This window comes from Chroicocephalus ridibundus, chromosome 1 (genome assembly GCF_963924245.1).
Source record: "Chroicocephalus ridibundus chromosome 1, bChrRid1.1, whole genome shotgun sequence".
NCBI classification, from domain to species: Eukaryota; Metazoa; Chordata; class Aves; order Charadriiformes; family Laridae; genus Chroicocephalus; species Chroicocephalus ridibundus.
Window position 1 is genome coordinate 145315511 of NC_086284.1, and position 9720 is coordinate 145325230.

Genomic DNA, 9720 nt, shown 5'->3' on the forward strand with positions numbered 1-9720 from the left:
TTGGTGGCTGGCCATCTTGATACTGAGCCATCGCTACGCCGGGTACTAGGGCCTGGCAGCCATCAGCAGGGTTCAGAGTCGTCTTAGTAGCATTACTTCTATCTCGCCTTGCTCTTTGCTGCTGCTAGGGTTTGCTCAGGGGTTAGTTGTGGCATGCACCACTGCACTACCTCTGAGCTTGCTCAGCAAGCAACTTCCATTGTGGCTGTAGCTAACCGCACTGGTAACATTAGAAGAACACTTCTCTGTTATGAATTCCTGTAGCCCCATTCTCAAATAGCGCTGACACTGGGTGCAAGCTAATCCTGTCAAAGGATTACTGCCTGAGAAAGTAACAGCTCCTGCTAGTCTTTTTCTGCAATTGATGAAGCTATTGAGCAAGCTCACTTTAACTGAAATTGAGCACGCCTGGTTTTTTGGAAGCTGTTACAGCTCTATCTTAATTCATTCAACACATTTCCTACTCTGTCTGAGTATAATTGCGTTACTGACCGTTTTCCGCTAATCTCAGACTACCGCTTATCGTATTGAGGGAGACCGAAGCTGAAATGAAGCTTAGTGACGTTGCCATGACCTGCTATGTGATTTTCTGTTTGTGGCCATTGCTTACCCAACTCATTGGTTCTCTCTGTTGCAAATAACAGAGAGAGCCTGTATATTTTTTTTTTTTTTTCTGGATAACTTCAGCGAGATGCCATCACATCTATGGCCACGATCCGTACAGTGATTTGGGAATCAAGAGCTATAAAAAAAATGCCACGTCCTTTCTCCCCACAATCTGTTTGTTTATTTTTTTGCAGAAACTTGGTAATATCCTCTAGGTCTTTGCTGAGGCTTGCTTTCAATTCTTCTGACTCCACGGAGTGTCTATCCAGCACTGCATTAGAGGTATATGAGTCCCTTCTGGCCATACTGGTTACACTAAGGCTTAGGCCTGGAGGTTTGAGACCTTCAGCAGAAGTCGTAATATGAGAATTACGTGGTTCTAATGTAATTATGTAAAAGCAATTCTAATTGCTTTCAGTGTGAACCGAGAACGTAACGTTTCATTCTCTGACAAGGCTAAATGCATGCCCTTAAAAGAATTTCTACAGCCTATTTCTTGGCATTTTTTATACTACCTCAAGCATCGCTACGATCTAATGGTGTTCTATAACAGCATCACTCAACAGTGTACATTTTGTCCTGTTAGGAATGATTTGCCAGCTGTCAGGGACTTCTGAGTACAGTCTGCGCTTACAATCTGAAAAGCAGAGGATTGCAGGAACTGCTTGGTGATGCTCGTTTGGCCTCATGTAAGTTGCCTTCGTTTACAATTCATGTTGTACCATCACCCAGTCATCCCGTTGTCATCCAGTTTTGGCTGTTTCCATTTTTTGCTGCCTGTGGTTTTGTGCCAAGGAAACTATCAGCGAAGCACACTTACAGTTACGTAGAGCAGGAAAGCCCTTTGCTCACTGCAGGGTGCTCCAGTACCCTCAGGGGCACCAAGAGGAGATGTATGTGCTGATCCAGCAGCATCAGATTGGTTGAAGTCCTTGCACAGAGGAGTTACGAGATCTTCCACGGCTGTTCTCTTTGTGCCACGTTTTATCCTTTTTGTGCTTGGAACAGGGGAAACTTGCTGCCATTGAAATGTCGGGCTTTACCTTATGCAGCAAGGTGTCCCTGTACAGTTTACAATTTTTGTTTGGACTGGGGTTTTTGTTTTGTTTTCCTTTGCATATTTCCAGCCCTGCATTGGTTAGCTAGGCTTTTAAATTTAGTAAGCGAGGTTGTGAAAATTATATGGAGTGTTTTTTGCAAATCGTGTGTTGTCAGAAAATATGCATTAGCAGGTTTCTTGCTGTGTTGAAGAAATTCTTGTGGCACGTGAGTATCTCACCAGCCCGTGTCATGCTCTCAGGGGGGTCTCAGCATCTGCCTGTTTGTGCCTTGGTACCAGAAGGAAAAGCATTACCTTCCTTTCACTGGAGTATTGAACACATTGTGGAAGAGCAGGGGCAGACGTGTCTGCAACAGCAGAAGGAACAGGAGCAGTCTCTCCCGTGACATCTTATTATTGTCGCTGGGGATGCAGTGGATGGATTATGGAGGGTCATTCATCTAACCCTAATGCAGATTGCACCGTAGTGACCGTAAGCATCGCTGTCTGTAACGGGAACACAGGCGCCCAGACCACAGAGTTTAAAATTTAGGTGAGACAAGCCAGCTGTGGCTTCTAGCAAACCTGAGTAGAGCCAGTGCAGCGATAGGCTTGAGGAGAGGAGAAAAGTACATGGGCTGACCAGCGGGAAAGCATCTTGGCAGAAAAGGACCTGATGGTTCTGTGAACAAGAAGTAGACCAGGAGCCAGCAGTGTGCTCTTGTGGCAGAGGACCTGCTGGGCTGTGTTATGTAGAGCCTGCATGGTCAAGGGAAGCAATCCTTCCTCACTACTCAGCACTGGTGAGACACATCTGGAGCGCTGGCTCTGCGCTTCCCAGTAAAAGCGAGACATGGGCGTACTGGAGCAAGTCCAGGAAAGGGCCGCTAGGATGAGAAAGGGACTGGAGCATGTGCTGGAGGAGGAGAGGCTGAGAGAGCTCTGATCGTTTTCATTGGAGAAGAGCAAGCTAACAGGGTGTCTTGTGAAAGTGTATAAACACCTGATTAGAGATGGATGGTGTAAAGAAGATAAGCCATACTCTTCTCTGTGGAATCCAGTGATGGGATGGGCATAAACTCGGGGGGCACAAATTGAAATACGGGGAATTAGAATGAAGGAAATGGTGGTGAAACACTGGAACAGGTTTCCCAGAGATGTTGTGAAGTCTCTGTCCTCAGACAAGGTCAAAAGCCGCAAGGACACTGGCCTTAGTAACCTGCTCTAGGTGACTCTGCTTTGAGCAGGGCCATTGGTCAAATGATCTGCAGAGGTGCCTTCCAACCCCAGCCCTTCTGTGATTCTGTGAGTAGATGGGGCCCGACCTGAGGCCTGGGTAGCTCCATGGATGGATGAAAGGGCTGGGAATAGCTTAAGGTGCTTTCCAAAGAGCTTCCTCAACATTGGTATCTTGTGAGTCCATCTGTGGTGCTGCTGTGCTTGGAAGGATTTGTGGAGGGGAGAGGGGTCTGGGAAGCTACAGAGCAATAGGCGTGACATTTGTTGCAGGCAACTGAGTAGAAACTGCGCTAAACCCTAAACTTAGTGGCTGTATGGTATTTTATGAACGCATCAACATGTCTTCTGTAAGGGAAGGCCAGCTGCCATCAAGCACGGGGATAAGGGGGAACTCTGCCATAAAATGAGGGATGCCTGAATTTGGCAAAGTAATTCAATGAAGTATCTGGCATAAGAGGAGTATTGCCAAATGGATGAGGAAATTAATTGGTTGAAAGAGTGTTCAAAGGAGCATTCAGAACTGCAGTCTTGGGGTGGGAGGAGGCAGGTCTATGAAACTCTCAGCTCAGTTCTCGTGGCAGCCACCCAAGCAGCGTGAGCACTGGGAATTCTTAGCAAAGGAGTAGAAAACAGCAACTAGCTTCCTGCCGCAGTATAAAGCTTAAAGTGTAGTGATAATGGGGTGTCAGTTTCCTTCTTTGTTTTTTTTTTCCTTTTTTTCCTGTTTCATTCCTGATTAGATGGGTTCTTCACAGCACAGCCCTATGACCCGTCAGCTGCATGACCCTTCTTTCAGCCAATGTATTAGCTGAATGTATGGTGTCACATCCTCCCTGATTTGCATGTTATTGCCATGCGTTTAGGCTCCACCTTTACCTTTTCACAAAAAGGAAGTGCCAGACCACAGAGTTACAGGCACTCTCAAAGACACTAACGTCTTGAAAAAGCTTGTCCACCTGAGCAGTGACTTCTGTGGTGCCTTGAAAACAGGGACAGGTGAGTAGCATTTGCAGTTTCTGTGAGTGGGACTGGCAGTTTCAGAGGAAGGTAGAGAGCCAGATTTCCTGTGTCAGTTACGTGGAAGAAAGAACTCTGTCCCCTCAAGTGTGTCCCTGATTTCTCTTCTACTGCTTACCAAGCTAAAAATGATTTACAGGATTCTACAGGCTGTGGTGTGGATGCAGGGGGAAATAGGTATGTAGAAAGCAGAGTGGGTTTTTTTCACTGCCTATAACACCCAGAGCACATGCATTTCTCTGCAGGAGACGAAAACGTTCTGGCAATCTAGAGCTGATGCTTTGTGTATCGGCTGCCTCTCCTCTGTTCACCAAGCCCCAGTGCCTGGTGGAGAGTGGTGGCTCTGTGCTGTTGCATTTGGAAACCTCCCATTGTGGCTGACAAGTTGTTTTGTGGCTGACAAGTTGTTTTCTGTCTACGTGGAGAGTTTAGTATGTGACCCAGTCGCTGTTACCAGGGGTGAATGACAAATGGCATTGTGCCAGCTGCGTTCTCTGTCCTGTTCCCTGTCCGTTTGGTTTCAGATTAAAGCTTTTGGTGTTTCATGAAGCTCTCTGTTCTGGAGCCTGGGGATTTGGATTTGGAGATTGGGCAGAGGGAGGCAGGAGAAGTGCCACATTCATCCTTTCTGCTTCCCCCTGAGTTGTGCGTTGACCTGAAGGCCCTGTGACTATACAGAGAAGCCACGAGACTGTTTCAGAAGTGACCAACAGGCATAATTTAAGCCTGCTCCCTGAGGTGGAGGAAGGAGGGTTCTGCTTTGCCGTGGCACTGTCCCAAGGCTCATGGTCTGCTGCCTTGCCTCTCAGTGTCCTTTTCTTCTTTCCTCCCCTTCAGATCACGACGGTTGTCTTGAGAGAGCAGGCTCTGACGGGAGCGAGACTGCCCAGGATGTCCAGCTGCCTGCCAAAACTGACCACGGCGGTGCTGAGCCACAGGCTCAGGGCTCTGTTTATCCTCACCATTTCTTTTGTGTTCTTTGCCTCTGTCATGTTCCACTGGAGAACTGGGGAGGACGCTGAGGGCCAGCTCTACAGCTTGCCCACCAAAATCAGGTGTGAACAGTTTTTGCCGCCTTCTCCCCACACCATTGCTGGTGGGCCCCCTCATTCCCCAGGGGATGTGTTTTTTGTGGAGACCTCTGAGCGAACTAACCCAAGTTACCTGTTCACATGCTCTGTGGAGTCAGCGGCCAGGATGCACCCTGGGACAAGGGTCATGGTGCTCATGAAAGGTTTGGCAAATGGGAACGCCTCCTTACCCAACCACTGGGCATTCTCATTGCTGAGATGCTTCCCCAACGTGGAAATCCAGCCCCTAGACTTACCAGAGCTTTTCTCAGGGACGCCTCTGGCAAAGTGGTACCTGCAGTCTTATCATCGCTGGGAACCGTATTTCTTACCTGTCCTGTCTGACGCCTGCAGAATTACCATCATGTGGAAATTTGGTGGCATCTACCTGGACACAGACTTCATTGTGCTTAAGAACTTAAAGAACCTCACCAATGCCCTTGGTATCGAGGACCAGAATGTACTGAACGGGGCCTTTCTGTCCTTTACACCCAAGCATGAGTTCATGGAGCTTTGCATGCAGGACTTTGTGGATAACTACAATGGCTGGATCTGGGCGCACCAGGGCCCACAGCTCTTAACGCGTGTCTTCAAGAAGTGGTGCTCCATCAAGAATATCCAGAACAACATGAGCTGCAAAGGGGTGCGTGCTCTTTCCCCAGAAGCCGTTTATCCTATTCGCTGGGAGGACTGGAAGAAGTTATTTGAAACAATCAGCTCCTCAGAGCTTCACAAGCTCCTTAAGAACACCTACGCGGTGCACGTGTGGAACAAACTGAGCCACGGGACAAGGCTAGAGATCACATCCCAGGCTTTGCTGGCTCAGCTGTATTCTCAGTTCTGCCCTGCCACATATGCGAAGATGAAGGAGGACTCTGAAGAGCAGTCAAGGCCTGCAATGTGACCTGGGGGCCCTTGGCTGCAGGGAAGTTCCCCGACCTGAGGGAAACTGAGTGCCTTTCACCTTCCACAGACTTGATTTCTGGCCTAGGAGCAGGTATTCTGGCTGATGGCTCAGTGATTTTGTACCATTTCCGAAATCTGCCTCGGATCCCACGTGCTTCAAATGTACACCAGAACCTGCTTTTGGCCTCTCTTGTTGTCCTTCAGTAGCCCTTGATGCTGCAGGGCAGGGTGAACTTGTTCATCGGTGCCTATCAGTTGCTCCTCTGTTGCTGTTCTCTCAATTGCTCCTCCTGTGTATCAGGCCCGAAAGGCCTCTCCTGTAGTTTCAGCAGCTGTAGAAACCCTTACCTTGCTCTCTGTAACGTTTCTAAGCGTGTAAATAAGTGCCAGCCACTGCTATAGGCCACGGTTTATCGGCACTTAGGACCAAATTCCCTGAGTGGTGAAGATTCTTACAGCTGGCGAAGTTTTGGGAGGGACTGGGAGTATCTGAAAATTGCTTTAAGAAACAGAAAACATTTTAAATCCCTGCATGGCTCAGTGTTTTTCTTGTTTTCCAAAGGTACTTTGTTTCAAATGATCTTTCCTACTGTTTTGCATTCCACAGCGATAGACCCACTTTTCTGCTCCCCTTCAGGAAAAGAAATAGCCAAAAGCAGTTCTTTTACCAGCGTGGCAAAATGCGACAGGTATTGAGAACAATACTCTCCTGCAGCATCACCGCGTGGAAGTAGAAGTGTCCTTGTCTGCAACACACCTGAGTAACATGTTCAAGATAGCACTGCTGGTAAAACAGTTGGTAGGCTGCCAGTGATTAGAGGGTATTTCCTTGGGGTTTATTTCCCTCTAGCTGTTATATGTGACAGTAAGATAATAAGCAACCCTTAGTAATGCAACTCAAGTTTAACTTACACCAACCCTTTTTCCTCGCATCCAGAGTCACGCATTTTATGACGAAATCATTCACTCTGGTAGGTACTTGTATGTGAATTCTGAGAAATGATCCTGTCGTCTTTGTCTGGAGTGTGGTTGTACACCTTTTCTTAATCTTCTGTATTTGCTTGATATGGAAGGGTTCTTGCATAGAAGTATTTCCATCAAAGGCTAGGATTAGCCTGGGAAAGACCACGCTGCGCAAAGATGCAGCATGCTCAGATGTGCAGCTTGTCACGCGTTTCTTGTAACTCTCACTTCAGACTGGATACCAGCAGCACTATAGTGAAATACCGACATCTTTATACGGTGATTTGGCATCGTTCTGATGTGGAAAACTGTTCAGTCAGTAATGGTATGATACCTTGATGTATGTCTGAATTCCTTTTTCTCTGCCATTACTCTGCACTTGCTGTTTCTTCACTGCATAGAAATCCCACTGCACTTTACCAGCTATACATGTGGGCAACTCCACTCCCAAATGTGTTGCCAACCTAGTAGGACTAACATCAGCACATGGATGCATCTCAGTGGTGAATGTAAGCAGAACCAGCTGGTGGCTTTCTAGATGCAGGGATTTTTTTCTTCTTTTAACAACCACTTGTTTTTTCAACCTAAGAAGCCCCTCTCAGAAATATCCTTGTGTTTTATTGTACAATTGATGGAACCCCGGAGGGCATAACCAGTGGGAATATTTCTTGCTTAAAAGATTCCCTTCAGAAGCAAGTGAATAGAAAACACATTGTGGCTAGGCTAATCATTTCAGCCAGGTGAGTTTCTTAATTAAGTTCACAGCACAGCTGCATCACCCAGCTCCCCTTCCCTGTACTAGACACAAAGCCTTCCCACTAGGTGCTGCTTCCATCTGCTTCTTTCTTTCCTGCATTCAGCAGCTTGCTGCCCATGCTACTCCATCACAGCAAGCTGTGCAGCTGATTGGTGGTATTAGTAGGCAACACGATAAACCCTCCACCATCTTTACATTGGTTTTTCATCTACAGAGAAACACAATGGAAGGAAACTTCTCCTTGGGCTGTAAAAGAATCCAAGTATAACCTCTGTATGAGGTGGCTGTTAGATTGAAGGGTCTGGCTGTGCAACTGGTGATTCTTTTTTCAAGAGGGAAAAATGAAAAAGCAGTGCTTCTGCTTGTGGTCAGCAAACCTGTGCCAGCTGGGCTGTATGGGGAATCAGGTTCATAGGGGGAGGGAGTTGTAGAAGATGCAGGGGCACAGGAAGCCATGAGAGCAACTTGGAAGGTTTTTCTGAGGAGGAGGAGACCCGAGGGCCTCAGACTGGTGCTGTTTGTAGGAAGTGCCTGAGAATAAAAAGCCCAAACTTGGGTTTCCCGTATCCTTGCCTCTGGCACAGCCGGCTGCGGCCTTTTGGATGCTTCCCATGGCACGATAGTGTCTGGTCACGACGGGAAGGACGAGGGAGGTAAGTCAGCACCGGCATGGCAACCACAACCGACGAGGAAGCAGGAAAAAGGCAGGGTAGTCTCACCTGTTGGCTGGTGAGTTCCTGCAGCCTGCCTGGCCATGGGAGGGCCACGGCCAGCCAGGGCTGTCATGGAGAGGAGGAGCCGGGACAGGGGATGGCAGTGGGGGGCGGCTGAGGTGCTGGTGGGGAGGGTCAGGACGTGCCAGCTGTCCGCTGGAGTTGCCTTCAGCTGGAGAGGTGCTGAGGCGGGCACCCACATGGCAGCAGGGGCCCCGCTGCCATCTTCCCCCATAGAGGATAGCAGTTTGCCAGTCCCTCCTTGAGCTCCTCCTCAGCTTTCTCTAAATGGGGCAAATTAGGGCAGGGCTGGGCTGGCGCTCACCCTCCCCTCCCCTCCCCGCTCCTGCTGCTAGAGCCATACAGGCCCCGCAGCCCCTGGGCATGTGCCAGGGCAGTGCCCCACCACCATGGCCGGGCTGGGGTCTGCCCCTGAGGTGGTGGCACCGCCATGGCGTGACCTTCTGGAAGGCTCCATGCGGCCAGGCGCTGCGTCCCCCCTTCTGGGCACTGCTGGGGGAAAAGAGCGGATTTGGGGTGGGCTGTGCCTCATTCCCCCTGCTTCTGGGCTGGGTAGGAATAACTCGTCTCTGGGAGAAACATCTTGTGCTCCTGTGGGCCTGTGTCCCTTCCCTCCTTCTGCCTCCCCAGCCCTTTGCTCTTGTGGCGTAGAGCAGTGTAGCTACAGCTGTGTCGGCAAGAGCTGTCCCAGCGTGTTCTGCTACCGTGGCCAAATCCTGCCCCTTCTCTTATGGAAATTTAGGCAGTTTGCGGGGTCAGAGATTAGAGGGTATTTCCTTGGTGTTTTTTCTGGTGGCTGGGGATGGTCCCTGTGCTCTGAGGCTGAGCAGCTGAGCAGCCCTTGGCCAGAGATCTCTGATCTCTCAGGGGCCCCTGACCCCTGCCTGCATTATAGGGAAATACAGCAGATCTTAAAGGCAATTGCAACTAAACAGCGGTTCAACTGTGGGAAATGCCGGTTGAGTCATGGCTTCGCATTTGATTTATTGTTTTCCCTCTTGTATTGTGATGACATTTGATCTTTTTTTCAGCTTGCGCCGTTTTCTTGGAAGAGCATTACTCTCCTCTGCAAAGATAGGCTCTGTGTAGCTGCGCCAGTATCAGTGCAGTGAGTGAAATGCAGCCTCTCTGCCTTGCATTAATCCTTATCTTCATAACGTCTTTGCAGGAAATGAAGAAAAGAGCTCGTGCACACCGGAGTATGTTTTGGATTCTTGTGGCCCTGAGAGATTGTTGCCTGCAGACCTTTTCTCCAGGCCTTTCCTACTCGCTATATCATGGGCACGTCAGTTTTCACCTTCCAGTGCTACAGAGTATGATCTAAACTGCAGGCAGGCCGAGACCTTTTGGGCAGAGGACTCTGTGCACTGGTCCCTTTGTGGACAAGGT

The 9720-nt window shown here is 48.9% G+C and overlaps 1 protein-coding gene across 2 annotated transcripts; it reads left to right on the forward strand.

Moving 5' to 3' along the window:
* The first annotated feature begins 858 nt into the window (after nucleotides 1–858).
* On the forward strand, nucleotides 859–7280 carry LOC134525728 (lactosylceramide 4-alpha-galactosyltransferase-like). 2 transcript variants are annotated; one of them, XM_063356862.1, is made up of 3 exons: nucleotides 859–888; nucleotides 1193–1295; nucleotides 4739–7280. In XM_063356862.1, exons 2-3 carry the CDS (start codon nucleotides 1278–1280, stop codon nucleotides 5873–5875), a joined length of 1155 nt encoding a protein of 384 aa, XP_063212932.1. In that variant the 5' UTR covers nucleotides 859–888; nucleotides 1193–1277; the 3' UTR covers nucleotides 5876–7280. The 2 variants fall into 2 exon arrangements, with proteins under 2 accessions (XP_063212932.1, XP_063212940.1); XM_063356870.1 differs by lacking the exons at nucleotides 859–888; nucleotides 1193–1295 and adding an exon at nucleotides 1309–3880.
* The last annotated feature ends 2440 nt before the right edge of the window (nucleotides 7281–9720 follow it).